Source organism: Rhopalosiphum maidis, chromosome 2 (assembly GCF_003676215.2).
Source record: "Rhopalosiphum maidis isolate BTI-1 chromosome 2, ASM367621v3, whole genome shotgun sequence".
NCBI classification, from domain to species: Eukaryota; Metazoa; Arthropoda; class Insecta; order Hemiptera; family Aphididae; genus Rhopalosiphum; species Rhopalosiphum maidis.
In genome coordinates this window covers 74,246,962-74,273,888 of record NC_040878.1, presented here as the reverse complement: position 1 = coordinate 74,273,888, position 26,927 = coordinate 74,246,962, and the positions used below count along the sequence as shown (strand labels likewise).

The following is a 26,927-nucleotide window of genomic DNA, read 5'->3' as shown; positions in this document are numbered from 1 at the left end:
AACCGCCACTGCCTATGATAGATTTATAGCTGTAATTTATAAAGCATTACTTTGTGTAGTCTCAAATTCTCTGATACCTATTTGCTTTCAACCAAAAATAAAATTATACATTACTGCAGTTGTTATATATTTTAATTTTTTATTTCTTAGGTATATTTAACAATATCACTTAGCGTCATAGGTATATTTTATAAATTATGTTATATATTATAATGAAACTTGGTAATCAAAATCTATTTATAAAAATAATCATTAGGTAGATAAATAAAAAGTAAACAAATATTATGCAAAAGTGCTTACTACCCACTTCAAATTTAGTTTTAAAAAGTTATAGGAGTACTTATTTATTACAGTATTAGTTTAAAAAACACACATAAAGGTAGGTAGGTACCTACAATAATTACAATAATAATATACACATCCAAAAAGTAACAACAGTAAGATGAAAATAATTGGTTAATTGATATGGAAAAAAATATTACGATGTAGAATCCAGTTGAAAATATAATGGTAAGTATATGAATATTATAGAATTTTAAAAAAGATGCCATATAATATTATACATGACTTAATAATATATATTGCCTATAGTAGGTAGGGTACCTATCATCATATTTTTTTTTATGTACAATGAGTTTTTATGAAGTAGCTTATTTCAAATATATATCAAAATACATTCGAAACGTAAATTACTTGATAAAGAAAGTCACTCATCGGTAATACACCACATATTATAATAGTTTACACTGTTTAGAGTACTTATGTATATTATTATTATCTAGGCATGTAAATGAAAGAATATTGAAAATATTAGTATATTAATATTATATTTATAAATTTATAGAATATAGGTATCTACCTAGTCAATAACTAGTTTTGGAGTACTGCAGTGGACATAACCCTTTTATCACATCTAATATTACATAATTTACTCGCAGAGCCACAATATTAATATCCACAATAGACGCATGTAGGTAGTGATGATATTATACAGGCAACTTTAAATTTTAACAACTAACTAATTTACCAAGCCACTATAATATTACTTTGAGATAAGCCTTTGGTGATGGCTGGCCTAGCACATATATTAGGAGGATAGGTATATAATATACATATTATATAATGTCACTCGCGGAGTCCGAAGTCAATCATTTGATATATTTCCAACTTTCAGTCTGTCATCACGTTATTTATTACAATGCCATATATGATATATCTATTACATTTGAGTGACAATATTAATTGACTTTATGTTTCATATGATCATTGTTACTCTTATTATGTACAATAGTATTTCATTCAAACTGTTCAGTTTACACGAACACTTAACTGTTTAATTTTAATTTAAAATAATATAGTATTTGTTTACAAAAATATGATTTTTTAATTTTTTTTTTCATTATTCAATTATTGCTATTATCGTAACCCACCTACAAATGATCCTGAATACATATTTACCTAGGTGCTCTAAATCTGATCTACCTACATAAATATTTATTCCAATAAAAATACACAAATTAATCTATTAAAAAAAGGCTTTCATTAATTGTACATTGGTAGATTCCAACTGTTTATGGTTTGAATTACTTTGGCTTTATATGATAAACTTTTCACAAGATAAGTTGCAGTTCATGTAAGTGTGACATTACCATAAGTCTTGTTAGAGAATAAGGTAATTACCCTATTATAGGTAATTACTTTGGTATAATTATAATATTTAGGCAAGCCAACCAGCTTAGATAAGTCCTTCAATAAAACCTACACATTCACTGAAAAATAGTTGATGTGGGCAAACATATTTCATATTGGGTGCATTATACTAAGCTACAAACTCTGAGAAAAACCATAATCTCAAGAATCAACCTTACATTGTTGACATAATGACAAAATATATTTGGTTAAAATATCTAATTATAGACACAATCCAGTGTTTAAAATTATAATAACTGTTAACTTGACTATGTAATTACTAATCTTTAATTTTTAATTTGATAATTATTATTTGTTACAGATCTAAACAAAAAACATTTGTTCTTACTGCTGTTTGCATACATATTGATGTCTTGGCCATTTACGTGATTCTGACAAGCTGTAAATGGCAACATATGATCTCCAATCCATTTGACGTGTGGTGATGAATTATCATTTGTACATACAAAGTGGCACAATTAGTTTTACTTGTGTGTTAGGGGTTAAATAAAATATAAATGTTTAGTTAGTAGTAAATAAAAGAAAACTTGATATTTGTTTTGAGAAATTTGTTGTTTTATAATTTATTATTTAATTCTTCTTTTTTTTTTTACATTTAATGAGTCGTTCTACAATATAAAGTCTTTAAACAAATATAATATATAAACAAACTATATAAATGACAAAGTTATGATAATAATTCTATTTACACCAGTTTTTTTTTTTTTTTTTTAACAGTCCTAAAATAAATAAATAATAATAATAAAAATCATCATAATATAATAATAATAATAATAATAATAATAATAATAATTGTCACATAGAATACACATATTACATTAATAATAATAAATAAACTATTATTATTATGACAATATATTAAAATATAGACAAAACAGTAGTTCAATGGGCAGGAGAATGATACGGCAAGGACATCATAAACATTTTTTTTTTTTTTTTTTTAATAAATTACACAAATTTTACTAAACTGTTACAATTGTTAACATATAACACAATGATTTACAATCACAGTTGAAATCCACATATATTGCCTTAAATGTTTCATTAAAGAAAACTGCGTACAAAATATGTTTTTTAGAAAAAAAAATACTTAAGTACGCGACTTTATCATTCACAATAAATTAATTGACTTCATTAGTGACAGAAATTGGTTATCTCACTAGTGTGTGCAAAATTTAGGACACAGTGAAATATCTATCATACATAAGATGTCATCATTTACAATCTATTAATTCGTTAATATAATATTTAGCCGCTAATATATTCGCTACTTTTTAAGAGAGACAATGAAATTAGTTTGAAAAAAAAATATATTTATATATTTAAATAATATATTGAATGAACTAAGATTTACTAAGTACCTAAGAAGGTTGAGTTACACAAATTTAAAAAAATAAAAATGTTGAGTATACCATAACAATAAAATAAAAATAAAATTGTGTTATGATTTTTAAAACTATAAAAAAAATACATTAAAATATAAATTGTACATCAATCGTTTGGTTAAATCAACATTTTAATTTAATTCTACTATTTCTTAACTCAACCTTTGTATAAATTTTATTTGAATATAAAATAAATATTAAAAAAAAAGAAAAGAAAAGAAAAGAAACATATTATAATATACATGTAAATAGGTATATTATATGTAAAATGCATAAAGTTAATACAATATTATGTGTTTAAAAACACAACCATTAATATAAATAAATGTACGCGGATCATTAACTATTATATAATAGTTAAACAATAACAAAAGACCTGATGTCATCTTGAAAATGTTGTTTAAGTTATCGGCTAAATAAAGTATGTTTAGAGGAATATTTTGCTTTGACGGACCAATTGGACGGCAAGCGACAAATGTAAAATACACTATTCAAAAACAAATATAATCGTAGGGAAACATTTTGTGATTGATGCAACTTTAGGAATGTTTTTTAAACACATTAATTTTATATTAAGTGGACGTTCAAGGGACGGCAAAGCGAATGTGGGGATAGTATTTAAGTTATTTTGTTCAGTTTAAATTTAATATTTAATATTATTATTACAAATATATGTATGTGTAAGTATACATATTGTATGTAACTAGATTGTTATACAGTTGACCCCCACTTTGTTGAGCAATTTCATTTGCCTTAAATACTAATATTTTAGTAGTGAAAACTGCATAAGTAGTAAACACAGAAGAATTATTATCGCCCTAAAAATACATATCTTATATTATCTTATTTCCTCTTTGTTCTTTTTTTTTCATATTTTTAGTGTATAATTGTAATAAAACTGATTGTTTTTTTTTAAATATTTAAATTTTTTTCATTCTAGAAGCCCTTTACAACACTGATATACTAACATTTATAAGTATGAATATAGGAAATATAAAATAATCATCATCACAGCAAAATGGCTAAACAGCCGAGACGCGTAGAGCCCCGATTGGGCCGCACAACTCAATGTTTCTGGTAAACAACTATACTTAAATATAATATTATTATTTTAATTTTATTGAGCTAATAATTAGTAATAACTTCAGAATTACTAAAAAAAAAAAAAAATTAACACTTGAACGTAGTTCTTGATTCATGACTCAGATGAACGCCCTTCACACTGAAAACAGACACCTCTGAAAGTATAAGAATGTTATTAGTTAAAATTCATTTTTTAAATCCCATAAATATTTTACTGACCATCTGGAAGATCATATATAGCTTTGGGAAGCGATTGAAAATATTTGTGCCTAAGACCAGATGGAGCATTTATACGCAAATCTGGATTAAGCTGAAAAAAATATTATTTTTTTATTAACATTAAATTTATATATTAAATAGAAAACTAAATACAAATAGGTAGTGTACTTCAACATTATCAGCTACAATTTAAATAAAATGAATAGATAACAAATATTTTTAATTAATTTAATTAGTTATAAATTATAATATTAATTATATCAACACTTATCAATTAAAATTGTTTATACACAATAAACAGGGCCAGATTGGCCCAACGAGTTACGAAGTAAAATTATGTGGGCTGCCCAAAATATGGGACAATTATGAGTATTTGGCCATTAAATATATGTATTTTTTTTGATAGAATAATGATAAATTAGTACAAACATTAGTAGAAAATATAATTGAATCGAATTATTAAACCATAAAATAACTGTAGCAGTAATCAAACGTTAGAATTCCTAAAATTTGATAGGTTGATACCTTGCTAATCTGGCATAGACAATATACTTACATAGTATGTAAAAACATTAAATATTTATACAATTATTTACCAAAAATTATAAAAAATATTAAATTTAATGCACAAAAATTGAAATAAATATTTAAATTTATCTAATCTTTGATATTAACACAAATACTTTTTATAAGAAAATTAAATTAGTGTATTTGATGTCTGGATATATATTTCAATTCAATTATAATATTAAAAAAAAAAAATGTTTATATAAAAATTGTGTTAAATATTTGAAATTATTTGTAAAAACTACGTATTAAATTTTTTTTTTTTTTGATTATTGTGAATTGATAACAAAAATGTTTATGGAGATGATAAATAACATGTTTTTGCAATTTATTTGTTTGTAATAAATAATAATAATAATAAAAATTCTTTTATTACACATGTAATATAATTATACTGCAGTTACATATTTAAATCTATTATGTATATTATACATAGTGATGAACTGATGAACAATAAACATATTAGATCAGTATGCAGTATAAATTAGTACCTGAAGTAGTGACGTAGCTAAGTTCTCGCCTTCAGCAATGTCATACAACCTAGGGAACACATGACCAAGCTTTTGATGTGGATACATAAATATTTTTCCTCTTCCTTCTTTGTAACCTTTTAAATGTGTGCAACCTTCCCAATGTTCTTCTGTGGGCGTACCCAAAATCTATAAAACATAGTTAGAACCATTAAAAGTTAACAAGTATACATCAATTGTATACTAACCTTAAATATTTTATCCAATTGATCATATGTATCACGCACTCCAGGGAATGTAGGCACACCAGTAATCATTTCAATAAATATGCATCCAACACCCCACATATCTAAGGATGTTGAATAGTCTGTAGACCCAAGTAAGACATCTGGTGGTCTATACCATAACGTTACTACTTCATGTGAGTATGTATGACTTGGCACTGATTTAGCACGAGCCAATCCTAAACAACAACAACAACAATAATAATTAACATTTTTACCTAAACAAAAGTAAACATTATTATTATGTAGGTAAGTAATTAATTAACACTATACTTACCAAAATCAGCTAATTTAAGTTCTCCTATTTCACTGATGAGCAAATTCTGAGGCTTAACATCTCTGTGAAGTACCCGGCGTTGATGGATATATGCTAAACCTCTGAATAATTGAAACATGAATAGTCGTACATTTGAATAATCAAGACCTCCTGAATGTCTTTCCATATACTGTGATAAATCGGTATGCTATAATAATAATCACAAGATTAATACATTTTCATATTATTATATCTCATTTTTAGTTGTTCCTGTGTCCATTAATCATTATGTACTTAGGAATTTTAGAGAAATAATTAAAATTGATTATTTAATCTTTTAATTAGTTGTATAGTTTACATTTTTAATTTTAAAAAGAGGGCATCATAATATTTTGTATTAAAAATCTAGTCATAAATAAATTGATTTTAAATTCAACTAAATCTTGACTATGGATATGATAAGTTCTTCATTTAAAATAAATTAATATAAAAATATTTTTAAGATATAAATAAAACATTAAAATAATAGTGCATTTGAATAACTCTATAATTGTATGGTGTCATTAAAAATAATACGTGCAGACAATTCAAATACAAATTATAATTATTCATTGTTTTATATTGTAGCCAAGATTTATGACTCATAAGAATTTACAGTATAATGGATGCATTACGAGTGAGTATGATCAAATTAAATAAACATTTATTATAGAAAGAATTTATTTTTTTTAGCATCTGCGCCTATTATAGAAACCATTTAATAGTAATTAAGGATATCATGATAATATAATGAAATTACTTTCGAAATATTCACACGTGTATAAAACCTAAAATGTTAACTTTTGTTAGCATAGATATATAGTTATTTCTATTCATATAAATATAAACAGTAGTAAAGATCATTTAAAATATAAACAAACTATCAAACATCGTTTTTATTTGTAAATACTATTCAGGAGAAAATAACAATATTTTACTCTTAGATCAATACCTATTCATTTCACTGTCGTTTTGAATTCATAAACATTATTACTGTACTCAAGCTTAAAGATATATTATATTAGTATTAAAATATTATTAAGCAATCGCCAAAATAACAAAAATAATTAGTAGAAAATATTTTAGAAAAACATAATTTAAAAAAAAAGTTAAGGTATTATAAATTAAAGTTTTTTAAAAATTAAATATATAATGAATAATAATAATATGTTGTAATAATAGATGGTAACTACAAAAATATAGGCTTAAGTTAAAGTCAGAGATATTGTAAAAACTATTATACGTAAGACTTACTACGTATTCGAAAACGAATGTAAGTGTTTCACGTGTGTGCACAATATCATGTAAAGTGACCACGTTGTTGTGCTTCAGTTCTTTCAACAACGAAGCTTCACGGATCGCCGTGAAAGGTGCACCTTCTTCTTCTTGTAGTCTTATCTCTTTTAACGCGACGACTTGATTGGTCAAACTTGAAAAAAAGGTAAATTATCAGTTAATAATTACTGTCAGCAAAATGGCGGAAAATGTACTTATGAGTTTATACATATGTATAACATATATAATATTTATATTATATAACAACTCAAATCAGTAATTCACAAACACCAGAGTCCCTGAAATATGATCGGATTATATAACAACTACATAATAGTATAAATTATACAAAACCGAATTCATACAGAACCCATTGAAAACCATATACATCGTGTATACATGTTTAATATACAATATATATATATATATATATATATATATACTTAATAGTATTATAAGTATATAATATATTTATGATACCCTAATACAAATACCAGAACACAGGCATTTTCCCGTTTCTTAAATGTTCACAGACACACAAATCATAGGTTCGCAAGGTACACAATATTCCTTTATGGAAAAAATGTGCTTCTAAACAACATTGTTGACTTATTTTTATTATTTAAACTTTTGGTAACTTCTATTTACGGAAATAGGTAAAATGAAAAATCTATAAAAATGTTCTATCAATTTTTCTTCATATAATACTCGCGAAAATTTTAGTACACATACGTATTCAAACACAGAACAGTACATTTTGTTTACAAGATACCTACCATTTTATCTTCATAAACATTTTAAATATATTTATTTTTAACCACCACAGTAACTTGTTATTTAATTTAAAATTTGAATTATCATGACTGAAGATAGTTTTACTAAATATTGTACTATTGTACCTTTAAACAATTATTTTATCTTTTTAATATAGGTAATAAATGTAAATACATGTATATGATGGATCGTTTTAACAACATAGTAAGAAAATAATTGTATTTTATTAAATATAATACTATACAATTCAATGTCTTATGGTTTAAAGAAGTTGTAAATATTAACGATTACGATTTCACGGATTTAGGGCAAACTAAATACTGTCTGCTAATAAAAATTCTGATATCTTAAAAAAAAAAAAAAAAAACAATAATTTAAATTATATAATTATTATTAATTTTTATAGACTTAGCTATTTAACTAATTAATAATTTATTTAAATATTTAAAATCAATGCAGTAAATGTTATTCATGTATAATTTATTATAAATGATACTCAAAACTATTTTTAATTCATCTTAAATGTACAATAAAGTTTTTACCGTTTTAAAAATATATGTTTAGTATATATACGTTATTAAGTTAATTTGTTGTACTTACTTACTGTACCCTTTAAACACGGTAGCATAGGAACCTTCACCAAGCGGATCTAATTTTATGTACGCCTCAGATTTTCCAAATGGAGAATCTCCCTGAATAAAAAAAAACAAAAGGTAGAAATTCAAAATACATTGAATGAAAAACAATACTGCATTATATATGAAGCATCGTCTGAAAGCGATTTTAATAATATTTCTCGGGTATAGTGAACGTTAAAGTTACGTGTCATATTTTAAAGGGAAGAAAGAAATCGAGATTCAAAAGGGAAAAATAATAACGAGGTATAAAATGGTTTAACATTTCTTGGCCGCTTAAAGCTATATTATAATGGATGAAGTTAGAAATATCATTAGTGTTCAAAACAAAACTGAATTTTATTTTTTTATTAAAAATGAGGGGGTAGATTAAAGTACTTTATTTTCAACGCGCAATGGATTACACGCATAAATATATATAATATATATACATATTAAGTTAAATAATAAATACACACCCCAAATGCCGAATACCGTTTGGTTCGTCTGTGGTTGGGTTGGTTTAGGAACACTTCTGATTTAGGCCTAGGAGGTTTTTTAGGTCTTAGTATAACACGCGTTTCCTCGCATATAGCTTCGTCCAGCAGCTTTGAATCAGATGACACAGATAACTGCCGTTTAACTCGTTCTTGATCACCAAGGCCAGAACTCCAGTCTAAAAATATAAATGTAAAATTGAACTTTAAGATTAAATTATTAATAATCGTTTCTGCTAATAAACTTCAGTTGTCTAATATATTAAAATGTATAAATATTACATAACTAAACCATTATTACTTATCTATTTAATAAAACATACTAATTGCTAATCCCCCATAGGTGAAATATGTTATAAGTTATATCCAAATATCGTACATATAAGAGGGACAGATAAGAATTTCCAATATTCTGTCGGAAGCTCACAACCAGGACAACACAATATCAACTAGCTCAACCAAAAAAAAAAAAAATAATAATAATAATATTATTTTAAACCATGTATATACAAATAGAGCTAATAATAATAATATAAACTGAAGTACGTTTTATTATTTGTCATCAAAAAATCCAATACAAATTAGAGACAGAATAAAAAAAAAATATATAATAATAAAAGTTAGATTAAATAATACATATATATAAATATAATGCATAGGTATATAAAAATTGTATAGGCAATATTACAAATGTATAATGATTTTAAGTTTATATATACTTCAATCATTTAAAATAATCATATTATTGTAAATTAAAAAATAAGAATTATATAAGTAATAAATCGATTTTTCAATACTTTTTGATACAAATTAAAAAGTTTTGATGAAACTTTCATTATAGATAACGATAATTTGTTGTTTTTTTCGTGAAGAATAGGAAAACAAAAAATTGAAGTAAATATCGTTGTTGATAGTGAAATGTTTAAAATAATAGAAAAAGGACAATATGCTCATCAATGGTGTTTTCATAAAAATTATTTCATATATTTTAAACCATGACACAATAAAATGTATATAATATAGAAATAGGTTCGGTTAAATAATTATTAATAATACATTTTAATAAATATATATATATATATATAAGCACTATAGTGATTTCTAAGTCAAAGAATTCAAAGAACTTTTGTTATAACGGAATTTTGAGTTTTTGTACATTAACTAATAACATTGTATTATAGTATTCGGTAAGTATATAATAATAGTTATAATACTATATAATGATAGTTATAAATAATAATAACATTTGATTATGCATGATCACAGAATACGGATTTCAAATACCATCCGGACCGGACGAATGACTATAAATTAGGAAATCCTACATAGTATAATATAATATATTAAAGCCAGCGATGGATCGAAGTACTGCCCCTCTTACTAAAAAAACAAAACAAAAAACTAAACTAGAAAAGAAAAATGGGATTATTGATATTTTCGACACAATTTGATACAACTACTACATCACACTGAGAAAACAAAAACGAAATAGAAGTAATCTAGATGTTGCTTGTTACATATAGCTTATATTTCATAACATATTTTAACACACCCCATTTATATCGCCGTCTTTTCTACTACGTATTATAAACGTAATAATATATATTACATTGTATACTAAAGTAGAAATAATGGTAAACAATTCCAAACGATACGTCATAATATGTCCATAATATTAATAATAGAATAAAATACTATCCCAAGTATAGGAATTTTAACAGCATATAGAAATAAACACAAAACAAAAATACAATTTCGTTCCTAGTTCACTCTTGACAGTAGACTACACTTTTTATTCACAAATCATCATATATGCGTGGAAGGAATACTAAAGTAAATATCTATATCGCACACACCATGACAGCTCGTGGTGTTTAAAGGGACATAAATAAAAAAAATCGTTAAAGGCGGAATGATATTATTAGTAGGAATTAACACAGAGGGCACATCCGGCAACTGGCTTTGATGGGCGTTTGTCATCCAAACGTCTAAATTGCACTCCATGTACGCTTTTGTCATGTTGCCAAAGTCGAGTAAATGAATCCCTCTCCTCTCTTCCTATTCAGTTTAAACACACACGCAACCATACAAATGCAATTCCCGGAGCTAGGGGACAAATTACTTCACCTGATGAAATCTGTTCGTTGACCCTTTTATAGATTACACGACGTTCAGGAAATTAAAATCCCTCATGTATACAACCGAACCGAACGATTTATATAACTAGATTTTATTTTTACTATTTATTACGCTTATTTTTTTTATTTTTTATTTTTATAAGCTTCTCTTACCAGTAACCACACATAAAGTAGCTTATTCATAACGCCAAAAATGTCAGATTTAATATAAAATACAACGAAAAATCATTCTTGGTTGTGAAAATAATTTCATTTTAAATCCTCTTTGTAAAAACAATGATTTTGTACACTTACCGTTTGTTTTGTTTTTTAGTTAAGTGCAAAGAAGGGTTCGGAGGTGTATTGCGTATGATAATAGCCAGGCAAGTGCTCTGAAGATGACAGGCCGGAACTATTATTCAAGAGAACGTTTTTATTTGTAAAGCACAACATAATGGTGGCGGAGGGTTAAGGGTCTTTAATAAGAGAAAATGTCCAAACTTCACCACACGAAATATGACGCGAGGTTTATATTATTTATAACGGGAGAGATTTAGAAACAAATACCAACATAAACGATTAGATGGGTTTATTTTGTTTTACATTATTCAGAAACAACAGTTTTGTGTATAGACAGCTATATGTCACGTATATACAAAATACAAATATAATGTATAATTCGAGTATTGAATAAAATAACAAAATATAGAAAGAGTCTATTAATTTTAGATTTAAGCAAATACTTACGATTATTTATTTTAACTAATTATATTTTTAAGCTTATTATTTAATTAACATTATAACTATATTATATGGAGTAAACTATTACTCGTTTAATTAACGGTTTTAATTTTTTTTTCACAATTTAGTCACTTGATATTTCTTGCACATCTCATATTTTAACGATGCCCATTAACATTATTTATAATTAAAGGTTCTATGTAATACACTATTATAATTTAATTTCTATACTTAATATTTTGCTTATCTTAAACATATTTAAATAATATTAAACAATGTATAAATACCAACAACGTCTAGTTCAATTTATAAATGTATTAAGGTTTTTAATTGAAATAATTTAAGTATTAGATAAACTGAACTATAAGTACTTAGTTTATATTTGTTTTAGAAACAATAAAAGAAGTGACTATAAAGTTGGCAATTTTTTTAAAAATTGATTTTTGATTAAATTATTTTAAATGGAAATATAATTAAAGTTATTTGAAATATACGTTAATAATCAACTATGCAAGTTATGTATTTTATATAGTAAAAGGTATATTAAATAAAGTATAAGGATCAACATTATAATCAAGGTTTAGAATTTTAAACTATCAAAAATAATAATTTAAGTTAGAAATAAATTTAGTATTTCTAATATAGAGAAAAAAAAATATCAGTTATATAAAAATCCTTTATACAAGCCATCTGCAATTGGTATACCTTTATTAGCATTTTTAGATATACAAACTTACAGTGATAAAAATAAAACTTTGAATTTTTTCTATCCACCAAAAAGGGTGCGACCAAATAAAAGATCAACCCCTTAGGGAAATCTTTGTTGGTTATATTAAAAAAAGAAAGATAGAATATGTTTTTATAAGACTTTTTTTGATACCAATCGCTATGATATAAATCTTTTTTTTATACAATTTTACTACAGAAGTATTTATTAAATATATTTCAACAATAAATTAATAAACAATTTAAGATATAACATAAATCACAAAATGTCGTTAACATATTAAAAATATCAATCACAGGCTAAAAAATAAATGTTAGGATAAATTGATAATATAATAATATTATATGCAATATACAATACCCGTATTGTACAAATTTATATGTTGACCGAAAGAAGAATCATACGACAATAGTACTGAATTGTATTATTAAAAATTCTTAAAATGCATAGAATAACATCAATATTTGAGATTTATTATTATTATATTTTTTTTTTTTGCAAATTTTAATGTCTAATATAAATAAATACGAATAATAAAATATACACGAATAATTAAACACGAAGATTTCGTAAAATAAAAAATATATAAAAGATTAAATTCAATAATATCACCAAAATTATTTTTATATAATTCAAAATATTCAGATAGTGCTGTTGGTAAAAATGTAGGTACATTATAATTATTACATTACCATATTTTTTTTTTTTTTTTTTTTTATTAATAATATTAATGTATTTTTAGTAGTTAAGTAAAAAGTATACATATATTTTAATGCACGTGATACCATTTATTAAATACTTGTTTACATATAATTATAAAAATTATATTTTATATATGGCTTTAGGTACAATAACTATAAATAAATAAACGATTTATTATTTTCAAAAATTGAAAACTAAGGTTATATTAATTTATTGATATGGTATTAAAATAATATTTAAAATGATTTTAGTTCCATGATACAGTTTTATAAGGTAAAATTAACCAACTACTCTAATAAATATTTAATTGATACTTTTTCCTTATAAATACCTTATAATATGTAATTTTTTTTTATATTCGTGAATTAATTAAACAATAAAATATATGGTCCCTTTTAAATACATTTGTTTTTTTTTTTAATTTAGAATAATCTAAAATCTAATAATTAATTTTAATCATAAAAAATGACAATATTTTTGAATAATACTAAGCGTCATACCCATTCGTCTTTCGTATTAAAAGACTAATTATGTTAAAGATGTAAACTAGATTAAAACTAGTTTAGTAAAATTTAAATTTAAATTAAAAGGAGTATAACAAGAATGGTAATTAAGCTAAGAAGAAAAGCTCACTTATGTGAAATTCCTGGTTCCTAAAATTTTAACGACATATTTTACAGTTATATACTCTAAAATATTATTTCTTCTACAAGCGATTTTGTTTAAATAATAACTATACTTGAGTTAAAGTCACTACAAAATCAAAAAAAAAATCAAATTTATATTTGAAAAAATAAGATTTACACAGAATTTTCAAAATAATAATTGAAAAAATATAAATATTATTTTTTTTGTCAACACTTACTGTTTAAGATTATATTATTAAATGGTCAAAACTTTTATGAAAGTTTAAATTTATTATTATTTAAAGAATGAAAAAAAACAGATTGGATATTACATCAGTTGGTAGGTCAAACAAAATACTGTATATTCAATCAAAAGTTATGGTCACCTTTAATGCCGAATATATGGTGTAGAACTATTGATTTAAATGTAATTTTCATCAGCTATGCATTTTGCTCTTGTTAAATAGAGAGAGGGGGTTCTCCCATTATGTTCATAATATACGAGCCAGACGTGGTGGAGATATATGTATAATATATATGCATATAAATATGCACTTTATTTACAGTGTATGCTATAATGCACACGCTAACCCCTTTATGGTTTTATGCTTTTTGATTAAGCTTCTTGTTTAATTGTATGAAAATATTTTTTCCGAGCTGTTATTTTTTATAATAACTAACACAAAAGATTGTATAACATCCATTTTTAAGAAGTTTTAATTTTGCCAATGTCTTCTTTATTACGTGAATTTTGTATTTTAATAAACGAATGCGTATTTTTTTTCTAAACGTAAAACCGTTTTACTTATAGTCAAGAGAAAACTGTGGAAAATTTACTAGCCCATAAATAAGTGCTCGTTAGAACCTGTATTTTGCAGTAGTATACCTACATTGAGTATTGAACTTTAGTAGACATTGTAGGCGGAGTGTGTAAATGAACAATAGCACGTGACGCACATATAATATTTAGAGTTGAGGTACACACGTCGTCTTAATTTAAAATTACATAGATGTACAAATGGCAATTTTTTTTTTTCAAAATGACTAGTATAAGATTTTATTAACAGACCATACGTTGAGAATTTTGTATTTTAAATTTACAATAACAAGTTGGAGATTAAGAAAATATTATGTTCTCTATTTTATATTACTTTTATAAAGTATGTGTTGACACCTAAAATCCAATAATATATACATACATGTTGCACATATACAAAGCAACACAACTACGTAAATTGAACACAACACAAAAACCAATACTTGAAAACTCAAGCACCCTTTTAGCCTTTGCATTTGTTTCTAAAGTCACAAAGTTAATTTAGGAGATAATTATATCCTTGGAAAATTTTTCAAAATATTGAAGAATGAAGAATAATTATTAACATTATCAAATCATACAATGTTATTTAAGGATAAAATAATACTTTGAGTCAATAACTTTAATTTTAGGACAACATGAATCTTTTTTTTTTAATAAACCAACAATTATTAAAATAATAAATTCTCAATGAACATACATCATTAATTATTTTATCATTATAAAAACATAATACTTATATTGAATATTATAGAAATAGAAGGAAAAAAATTGAATTCTAAAAGCTGATAATTAAATGTATTACAGGTAATAAATTACGATGGCTGAATAAATAAATTAAATGATATTATTTAAAACTTTAAGAGTTTTAACTCTATAAGTATTTAAACATTGTTTGAAATAATTAATTTAAAGAAAAAGGCATTTGCATTCAAATTATTTAAATTTAAATTTTATGAATTTAGAGTCAAATACATTTTTGTTGAGAAAAAACCCATCTATAACGTATTTGAATGGTATTAAAAATATTCTTTAGTAAAAAATATTTAATATTATTCTAGTAAAAAAAAATAGGTTAATATTTATATTATACAGAATTTATGAGTATTAAGAATTAAATAATCAATAATTAACTAACCTTAAGGTGTTGTTTTGTTTTTAAATTTAACTTTAGAATACTGTAAATTTTAGTTTAAAATTTTGATAAAAACTCCGAGTACGTTATTGTATAAAATATGTTGATGTTAGTGTATATGTTTTAAAGTAGGTTGAATATAGAAATGGCGAAATGTCTTTATTACTAATAAGAATACTGATAGAAAACTGTGGCTTAAAAATCTTTTTAAAAAAAAACTATACGTGCCGCAGAAGACTCAACCAATAGGTTATAGAATGATGGAAGATATGATGCGAACGGTTTCATTTTTTTCCCGTCACTAATCAAAAGTGAAACGTTACCACACATAGATGAGACCTACAGGGACAGAAGCACTAAAGGTTGTGACATAACCGCTTAACGAGGTTGACATGCGTACGGGGCGGGTATTTGACAAACGACCGTAATGGGATTTTGATGAGTTCACCTTTTATACTTCTGACAAATTAAATTGAGCTAATGCTGCAAGTAAAAACCTAAGTAAACTGTAAGTATAATAAGATAGTGGTTTTCATTGCATAAGTAAAATGCTGTTTTTTATTTGGAGAAAATCTAATTTTCTTATGATAGGCATATATATTACAAGTATGAACATTAACGATACAATTATATTATTAAAATTCTATGTAAGTAGAAAAATGTTATACTTAAATCAATAATTATAATTTCTTAGCAGGCAATTTATTTTTTGTATATTGTATTCAAATAAACACGGATTAATACTAATTAAATAATTAAATTTAATGATTTAAATAATAATACTAATTAAAAATGTAATTTATACATAATAGTATTATCTAAAGAATTTTAATATTAGTTTAAGAGAATACAAAACATTGTACTATCACTTTTATATCTAATTAATTTTTTTTAAATAAAATAAAAATAAATAATATACTATTTATGCAATCAAAATATAAGCTAATAACTAAAGAAAGATTATAGTCTCATGGGGTAAGTTAAGCTGTAGTTAAAAATTGTAATTTTTAATTTTTTAAATGTTAATAAAACGGTAAAAATTAAATCATTGTTTTAGGAATACTGTACAAAATAAATGTCAAAAGTTTAATCTTCAACGGAAAAATTATTAAACAACGGATATTTAAAAACAACAAATAATTAACTAAAAAAATGCTAATGAAACCGAAGTATAATCATCAATTTAAAATTAATCGGTTGGTATGCATTGTATAATTTTATATGAAAAGAAAAATGAAATTTAACAAGTATATAAATTAAAAAAATGGCGAAAATAAGAACATAAAACAATACATCATCATGCAAGGTAAGTAGAAGTGCTCCATCTCTCATTGTCAATACTAAAAAAAAAACAAAACGTTTTTTACGTTCCCCATACCTATATTTCATACAGAGTGAAATTGATTGATGGATTATTATAAAATAAAATAAAATATTTAGTAAATTCGAATGAGAATTTTCCTTTCAATTTTGGATTTATTGATATCTTTTAAAAAATGACTAGGATTTTATTAGGTTAGGTCAAATGAAAGAAATTTAGGAATATAAACGATTTAATGGATGCCTAGATTAATTATTTACTAATAAACCTAATTAAATTATTGTGAAATATATTTTATAGATATTGTTAGCTATTGATATGTATACATATTTATTTATGATATACAACTTTACAAGCATGCTCGTGGTTTATAATAATTATTACTGCATAGATTTTTGTACATTAAATATTTTAAAAAGTAGGTAAATTTTGTTTTCTCTAACACGCACATAACATATATTTAGCCTACGGATTTTATTTTTTTAACAAATTAATATTTTAGAATATGTTTTATTCGTGACATTATTCTTTATAATCATACACATTACAACAAATATGATGTAAAAAACAAAATTCCAATTTCTACTTAACCAATTGATTGCAGTGTACTTGATTACTTATAATGCTAATGTAGTATATTACATTTTAATTTTAATCGTCGAAATACAACAGGATATTGATTTTTTCATTTCTAGAGAAAGTATTAATAATAAGCAGCTAAATGCATAGCATTAAAAACTCTAATTTAGTACCTATACGAAATGTCTTTTAATTTGAATTATCGATATCTAGTGAAGATTTAAAAAGCTAGTAAAAAAAAAAAAAACATGCACGCACAGCCAATTTTTAATCATAACTACTCATTTTGGAAGCATTATTAATATCCCGTTATACAAAGTTTTATTTTGAACCTAATCGAAATACGTACTATAACATTTTGAAATTAAAAAAGTATATATTTAACAACAAAAGTAGTTGAATATTATAATAATAACAATGTAACACATGTGGCATATTATCACTAAACATCTTAGTTACAAATATTGTTAGATTTTATAATCCCATCTAATAACTTAACTGTCGATTTAATTTAGTAGTATTTACGTTAATACAATGATAATAAATTAAAAGTAATAATAATGAATCAAAACAAAAACTATTTTAAGAGAATTACTAAAGAGAACTGCGTATCATATTCCATAACAATTTCATGGTTGGTGTTTATTCATGCGTATTATCCAGTTAAGTAATTATTTATTGACATTTCAGAAAAAAACGGATAAAAAGATTTTGAAACCCTTAAGTTTAAAAGAAAAGTATTAAACTCTAAGTATGGCGTACTCCTGTCACATGATCAATTTTATATTAAAAACTTGGAGTTACCCAAAATCGATCCAAAATTAAGCATTTACAGAATTTGTTTATGACGAAACAAGATGCATTCAATTTTAGTTTGAAAAAGTATAATTTATAGTTATATTGCAAAATAATTCACTATCAGAAGGTAATCAAAGTTAATAATATAAATTGAATTTCTTTTTTGGGTAACATAAATTTGTTAAGTCAAGTATAACCAAACTGATTATTTTATGGAAAAATGGTAATATAGATTTAACTTTATTAGAACCCAGAAACAACTTGCAAACCAATTCAACAATTAAGAACAAATAATAATAATACAAACTATTTTAGAAAAAATTTAAAGTTTCAATGGAAATAAAATATATTTTATAATTATTTAGTACTTTACATTGAACTATTGAAGAAATTATACATAAATGAAAAAAAATAGTGTAATTATTTAAAAAAGTTAAATTATTTAGTAATAATAGAATATAATGAAACACAAATAATAAATATCGGCTTTAATTCTATTCTGTGATTTTAATAACTACTAAGTAGTATGAAATACGAATATTAGAAAATCGTAAGGTATATAGACCGGTATTAATGCGTAGGATACATATGAAAATATGATTGAGTTGAATTATTTTAACTCAGGATATGATATAATTTGTAGTTAAACCAATAGGACCTATGATCACTATGTAAAGTTCTAATACATTACGAAGTCATTAAATTATAAGTTAATAAAATAAATATCCTATTCATTATTAAAATGAGCCTATGCTTTATGTATACTGAGATTTATAATAATAATTTGATTAAAATGAATTTATAACTTTTTTCTTATTGTTATATCCGAGGTTATATCTTATAATATATTATCAAATCTAAACATATTATAATATAATAAGTAGCATATACAATAATAACACATACAGAAGAAGTATATAAATCATCTATCAAAATATATTTAAAAAAATAATTATTAATTATAGACATATTTGTGTACTACGAGAAAACCATAAAGAATATAAAAATAATCTTAATTTACTTTAAAATTGAATCTTTTTTATTGACAAAAATAAGATACAAAGAGGAGAATTCAATAAACTGTTTAATTTATTATTAGACCTCCAACCTTTTTTCTTTGATATTAAACAAAAATACATAGTTTAAAGTATTTATTATCTGAATATAAAAAATTGAAGTAAATACATAAATACTTTGCTCTTCGAGTAAATTAAATGGTATTTAGATATTACAGAAGTATTATAGAATATTATTAAATATTGATTTTAATAGCAGTGATTTAGGGTTTAAAAAAGTTAGAATTAAATATAAATAAATGGAAGTGGTGATTTATATTTTCTACGAGTTCATAAGTTTTTTCTTTAATAATCAGATTTCTTTTAGATGTTACTGAACAATACTCCTTTACATTCTTATTCTCCAATATATTTCAGAGCAAGTACCTTATTTTATCTACATAGTCAATATGATTGTTAAAAAGCTAGCACAAAGTGAAAATAAAATTACGAATTTTTGAATAATAAATATATCGCAATATCACAAATATACCTATAATAATTATAAAAATAACATCACTAACATTCATCACATTATAGCAAATAATTATTTTTAATATTTTTAACTTTTAAGATAAAATCTATACATTTATGAAAGTCATTCATTTTTTAGTATACATATAGGTTTTAAAATATACTATCCCAATACTAAGATTAATGGAAATCTTATAACAAAAACCTTTTTTTTTAATGTATGCAATTATTTTAAGTATTATTTACCGTATCTAGACAAGTGTTCATCATTGGCACAAGGTATATTTCCGTTTGGTTCAATTCGATCAAGATACTCCTCAGAATAACCATTGAATTGCAATTTACTCGGCAATGCATCCCGAGATGTTCTATTGCGGTCAGGATCTTCTTTAGAAATAGCTGGAAAAAAGATATGAAATTAATATAAATGTTATGTAACATGATGCAAAATATTTTTAAATCATACATGCGATATAAAACTTTTTCATTTTAAAATATCATAAATATACATTTTATAGTGTATACTAAAAATGTATTTTCTAGTCTAAAGTAAAAAAATGTTTTTCTATATTGCCATTTGAAAAAGATTTACATGATTCCTTCAATATGTATAGTTTTATTTTTTTATTTTTTACTTTTTTATATTAAATATCATACTTTTGAGGTGAACAAATATATTAAGCAAATCTGTGTCAAACATATATACTCAGAGGCTCAGTCAAACATTTAAAATTGTATTCATCGAATTCTAAATGGTGAAATAATAATAGGTTAAAAAGCATTAACAAATCGTAATTCAGTATAATACTTTAAAACTATATAACTGATTAAAACTACATTAAATAGATTACTAATGCGCTCCGAAATCCCACGAGTTCGGAAATAAGGAGGCCGAGATGGCTGGATTGCATTTAGATACAAATATTTAGTTAGCACAATACACACTTTAATTATATAATATGTTCTATCATTTAAAAATAAATAAGAAAATATATATTCTTAAAAATATATTTGACACTGTTTAAATAAATAATTAACTACCTATCCAGTTTTATTAAATAGTCGAAAAATATATGATACAGACTTAATTGAAATTCAATATAGTTATAATATTATGATACACGTATCATACTATCAGTTCTATCTATTATAGATAATCAATGACCATATTATTAAATATTTTACTTTCCTCAATTATCCAATATTAAATTACATTATAACACAAAACGTATTTAATAAACAATTATAAACTAAAGAAGACCGGGTATGAAAATCATAACATTTAAAATGCACAAATAAACAATCATTAAATAAATTAAAAATTAAAAATTAAAATTCCAAATATTCTAGTAATCTATAATTTAGCTGTATTTAACACAATTTCTTTTATAATAAGTTAAAGTTAAAATAAATATTAAAACCATATTTTTTACGTTTGATTTAGTTAAACCGTTTTAAAAGGTGTAAATTGAATAAATATGATAAACACAAAGAAATTAAAATTATTTAAAATCGCAAAAATATTTAAAAACCAATTATCGAATGAGAATTTTTTACATTGGTGTAAAATTGACCCCAATAAAAATACAAAAATTATATTAATAATAAATGTATAATTCTTAGGAACTATACAATAATGAAACATTGTTTTTTTTAATTGAATTAAAATTAAATTAAAATAAATGCATGTCAGTACATTTTCTACTGTTAAATAATTTGTAAAATTTAATATACAGGCAAGATCATTGACTTTGAAACCCTTCAACTTCGTAATCAAAATGTAAATCGTATTATATTTCAAAGTTTAAAACTATTTGGTTGGAAAAATAAAAGTCTTTATTAATTTTGCCAATGCGTATTGGGGCTTTTATTGTCATTCACGTAATCCATTAATTAAATATTTTTTTAAATGCACTACACATCAATTACCATACAGAATATCTTATTTCAGTTTAAATCGTGGTAAATCAAATAAAATTAAATTTAAGAAATTTAATAACAAAATAAATATATGAGTGATTCAATCTGTGAAATGAATATTTTGTAAGCATCACTATAAGTGGTAATCTCTTTAATACATTTAACTAAGATTTTCTAGTATACTAACAATATACAAATAAATATTACTACAGAAAATATTATACAGATAAATTCTGTACTTATTACTTTTTTTAGTTATAACTTATAACGCACATTTTTGTTTTCACATTTTTAATAATATATTTAATTTTTCTAAAAATATCAATATAAAGAATTTAATTTCAAACAAATAGTTAATTTTTAGTAACTTTAAAGTATAATCAAATTAAGAGAGTGAATGAATTAATATTTTAAGGCAAACCACCGGACATAATACTAAGCTTATATAAGTTTAAAACAATTTATCACCTTGTTAAAATTATAAATACAATTTTCCTAAAACACAGTCTGATTTGGGAAATGAAATGAAAACAATTTACCCTTTTTAAAATAATGAGTGTTTCTGTTCTTGTTAAAATAATTACTTCGAATATAATATATACTAAGTATAGTCAATTAACATCTAATAAGTAAGTATAAAATATAATATATCATATTCATTATTCGTCACAATATACAACAATGTATTGTGTCTTAAAATATAATTATATTTTCAATTAAAAATTCACTTTAAATGATATATTAAAAGAAGTTTCATTTTTCAGATCAAAACACATTGTTACAGAATTAATAATATTTTATTCATTGAACTATATAAAGTAGAGCATTTTTTTTTTTTACTAAAGCAATTTTTTAAAAGGTTAAAGTAGGTTATTAAGGATTTATCTCATAGTCGTCCATATTTTCAGTTTATAGAATGGCTTTCAGATTAAGGAAGTAATGGTTTTTATTCTCTACGATGATTACATATTTAAAAAAATTTAAATATGTATAATTCAAAACATACTCTTTATAAAATTTAAATTAATTTTCTTAATATCACAAAAATTGTTAAATTATTTCATATGTCAATACTTGTACACACATAATATATAGATATATATTAAATATGTATGTAACTTTATTTCATAAGTTATTCAACTGCATAAAAATTGTTTACTAATTTTCTATTTAACAATTATTAATTAGGTAGAGCTATAAGTTACAAAATGCAATAAATTGATTTATCAGAAATATGTATTTAAATATATATTTAGAATCAATATGTATATGTGAACTTTATACATAAATTATGCAAAAAGTAACTATACTCAAATAATTACTAATACATTTGATGAAAAATTGAATTAAAGTAATTTTACGAAGTAAAATAATAGGAAAATAATTTAATTAATTTAACAAAATACAACTAATCGGAAGAAAAAGTATTAAAAGCATTGTTTTAGTGAACAGCATAGTATATTATTGAAACCAACTTAAATAATACATTACATATATATTATACATACATATATTACACATATACATTACATTATATTTTACTGATTTTACTTAAGATTCTCGAAATGTATTAAGGACAATACACCTAAACGAGGTATCGAACATAATAATATTGTTCAGACAAATACGCATAGCATAATATAGTAATACTTCATACAGAACATTATATCATTACAGGCAGTAACGATATAAGGACAAAGTGCACTACTGCAATATTTTTGTAAGCCCAAACCTTTACTTATGGCAAATGATTTTTGCTGAATAGTATTTCAAACGTAAACTGCGATATATTTTTGGTAGATAGAAAAATTGCAAAGCAGAAAGACTCTTGCTGATCGACAGGAGATCTGAAATCACGAACCGTAATGTGTTCTGACAAATGCGCTAAACTTATTGATTTGTGGATTTGAGGAGATTACAATCGTTACAGATTTGTCTGGATTTACAAACTTGTATATGGTTGAAGTTATCCGTGTCTTAAATCCCGAGGGGATGCAAGTTATCAAGGGACGCACACACCCAATGCAGTGTAATATGGTATATCTCATTTGCCGCTCGAGCACTATAGGTGACACGCACGTATTTCTCTCTCCTTTAAGCATTTTTATTCCAATAAAATAAAAACGATATTTTAATCGAAAATACAGACATAATTGAATAACATGAATTTCAAGTGAACTAATTGAAACGGGCTAATAGGTGAAGCAATTGATTTATTTTTGGCGTGTAGATGATTAAACTTCTCGGTACATTAATCAACCAACCCTCATTAATGTTTTTTTAATGACTCAAGGGGAATATTTAATTATGTAAACATCTTATTTAAGCAACAAAATATTACAGTTGGGAAATTACTAAATGTAATTGAAAAGCACTAAAATTAATACATTCCTTCAAAAAGAATAACACGGATGGAGAGACATTAAGAGTATAAATAAAAAATACTTCATTGAACCACTATAGCTATATCCTATTTTGTGAATAAAACGATTAATATGTAAGTAGTGTTACGTATGATAGTATAGAGAGCTGGCTATGTTCCATATCGTCTGGTGTTGCTATACCGTAAAAAGGTTACAGTCCATAAATTCGTAGCACAATTTCTAAAATCATAAACGTGTTCCAAACGATTAGAACAAATTAAATAGATATGCATTGAACATGTAGATTGTATATCATAACTAAGATAATACTAACCAAAAATAAGTTATATGTAATTAAAAAAAAAAATATCTGTTTATTATTTTGTTTGTTTATTTGTTAGTTACAACTTATAACTTATAATATTTTAACAAACTATGTACTAAAATACTCAATAAAATCCATATTTTCCCCTAAAATATCTAAAATCAAAAAACACCAAAATACTACAATAAAAAATAGGAATATGAATATGAATAAGATTTATGGAAATATTTTGAAAATAACTTTACAGACATATTATGGATTTTTCAACAACCCTGCATAGAACACATGCCATGTTATAGTGATTTAGTATTTAAAAGGACAAAAAACAATACAACTAATATACGTAAATTACTGTGATTTATAACGATTTTGTTTTATATAGAGGTGTAGTTTTTAATTATGTTTAACTAAAAAATATCGTTATAACTAAATCAATTCAATGTTTAAAATAAGTAATACTTTCATAAATCCTACAGGTATACTTCAATAATATATATGTATATATATTGTACCTAATAGTATATGTATACTTTATTCGAGGAAATAAATAATTGTTAAAAAATATTTACATAATTTGAGTACAAAGTTCTACATTTTATTATAATTAAATTAATATATATAAATACTTATTTATCATATAGAACCTGCCTACGTCTAAAGCTACGGTTAGACTGGTTAGAGTCTTGCATAACAATGAAGCTGGGTAGCCCATGTCTAAAAACTTTACACAAAACAACAATATATCCAAGCTATTAATATATCAAAACCATTATACTGTTACTGAGCTGTTAGGGGTCTTTCCAGTTTCCTATTATTGTTACCAAAAACAACAACCAAGCAAACCATTGGACGATTTAATACTTAAATTAATGTATCTACCAAATGATGCCTATGCAGTTGAGTTATTATATTATGTTTTAATTTTTCATACGCAAAATAATTATTAATTTTGTCGTTTTACAAATTATTATAAAGTAACCCCCTCCCCTTAATGGACAACAACAAATAGAGAATATTTTTTAGGGATCGGTAACATTTTCACTACTTATGTGTAGGTAATCCTCTAAATAACAAACACTTTAATGACTAGATTTTGATAACTTTTATCGTAATTATTATCTAATTACCTATATGTTTTATTAATTATACATTTAACATTTTTACACATATTATACTAATATACGTAGTTATCATATCTGCCGTAGCAAAAGGCCATCTTATTCGGTAACTGATTTTATTTTAAATAATAATATATACTAATATATTCATACATAAAAATAATACAAATATACATATTTTGAAATTGTTTATTTTTTCATTTACCTGCCCATCCCCTATAAATAGGAAACACTTCCAAATAGCGAATAACATTTCGGCGACGATGAGTATCCAGTATTTAGAGGATTCACTGTAGTATTCTAAAATAATTCACACTTTCCAGTGAGTTTGTTAAAAGCTAAATTATTGTATTACAGTAGGACAGTAGGTATATTCATTATTGCCTGAATTGATATAAGATGGTCACAAAAATCACCTACAATGTTGGAATCGATGATATATTTGATTATTTGATTTTTATTTTATACGGGATAAATTCTTTTGAACATTTATACATTACATTTTACACTTTACAATATATAAAGTCTAACTCGTCTATTTGACATTATTGCATTTGCACTATTATTGAATTTGTCAAATAGACGAGTTACACCCTGTATACATACATTAATTATATAAACAAGGACAAAAATGTTCTAATAGCTAGAAGTTTATTTGACTCTGTTACACTAAAATCAATTCATATACCAATAATGCATTTTTGTAAATTATAAATAAGTAACCTAATACTTTATCATCTAATCTAAACAAATAATAAGTCTAAATAAAGATGTTCTAACAATTAAACTTTATGTAATTAAAGTATTAAGTACTTATTATTAATATATAATATTATGCATTACGTAAAAAATAAATTTTAGTAATAATAGTAATATATAAAAAATATTAAGTCTGTTAGTAGATGTGACAAGGTAAATAAACTTTGTTTTCACCAA

The 26,927-nt window shown here is 23.8% G+C and overlaps 2 protein-coding genes across 3 annotated transcripts in view; one reads left to right on the top strand and one right to left on the bottom strand.

Moving 5' to 3' along the window:
• Positions 1-2,257, top strand: part of LOC113553628 (lachesin-like) — a 116,120-nt gene extending 113,863 nt beyond the window's left edge. Inside the window, exon 8 of the mRNA XM_026957053.1 lies at positions 2,012-2,257. Within this exon, the coding sequence (XP_026812854.1) occupies positions 2,012-2,079 (68 nt within the window). The 3' untranslated portion in view covers positions 2,080-2,257. The remainder of the gene's footprint in view (positions 1-2,011) is intronic.
• A 1,753-nt stretch (positions 2,258-4,010) lies between these two features.
• Positions 4,011-26,927, bottom strand: part of LOC113551108 (cyclin-dependent kinase 14) — a 47,507-nt gene continuing 24,590 nt past the window's right edge. For both annotated transcript variants that reach the window (XM_026953147.1, XM_026953148.1), the window contains exons 3-11: positions 20,512-20,664; positions 9,156-9,352; positions 8,663-8,754; positions 7,268-7,442; positions 5,996-6,182; positions 5,683-5,897; positions 5,456-5,623; positions 4,398-4,488; positions 4,011-4,333 (exon numbers count right to left, since the gene is read on the bottom strand). In XM_026953147.1, coding sequence (XP_026808948.1) covers positions 4,266-4,333; positions 4,398-4,488; positions 5,456-5,623; positions 5,683-5,897; positions 5,996-6,182; positions 7,268-7,442; positions 8,663-8,754; positions 9,156-9,352; positions 20,512-20,664 — 1,346 coding nt within the window. In that variant the 3' untranslated portion in view covers positions 4,011-4,265. The remainder of the gene's footprint in view (positions 4,334-4,397; positions 4,489-5,455; positions 5,624-5,682; positions 5,898-5,995; positions 6,183-7,267; positions 7,443-8,662; positions 8,755-9,155; positions 9,353-20,511; positions 20,665-26,927) is intronic.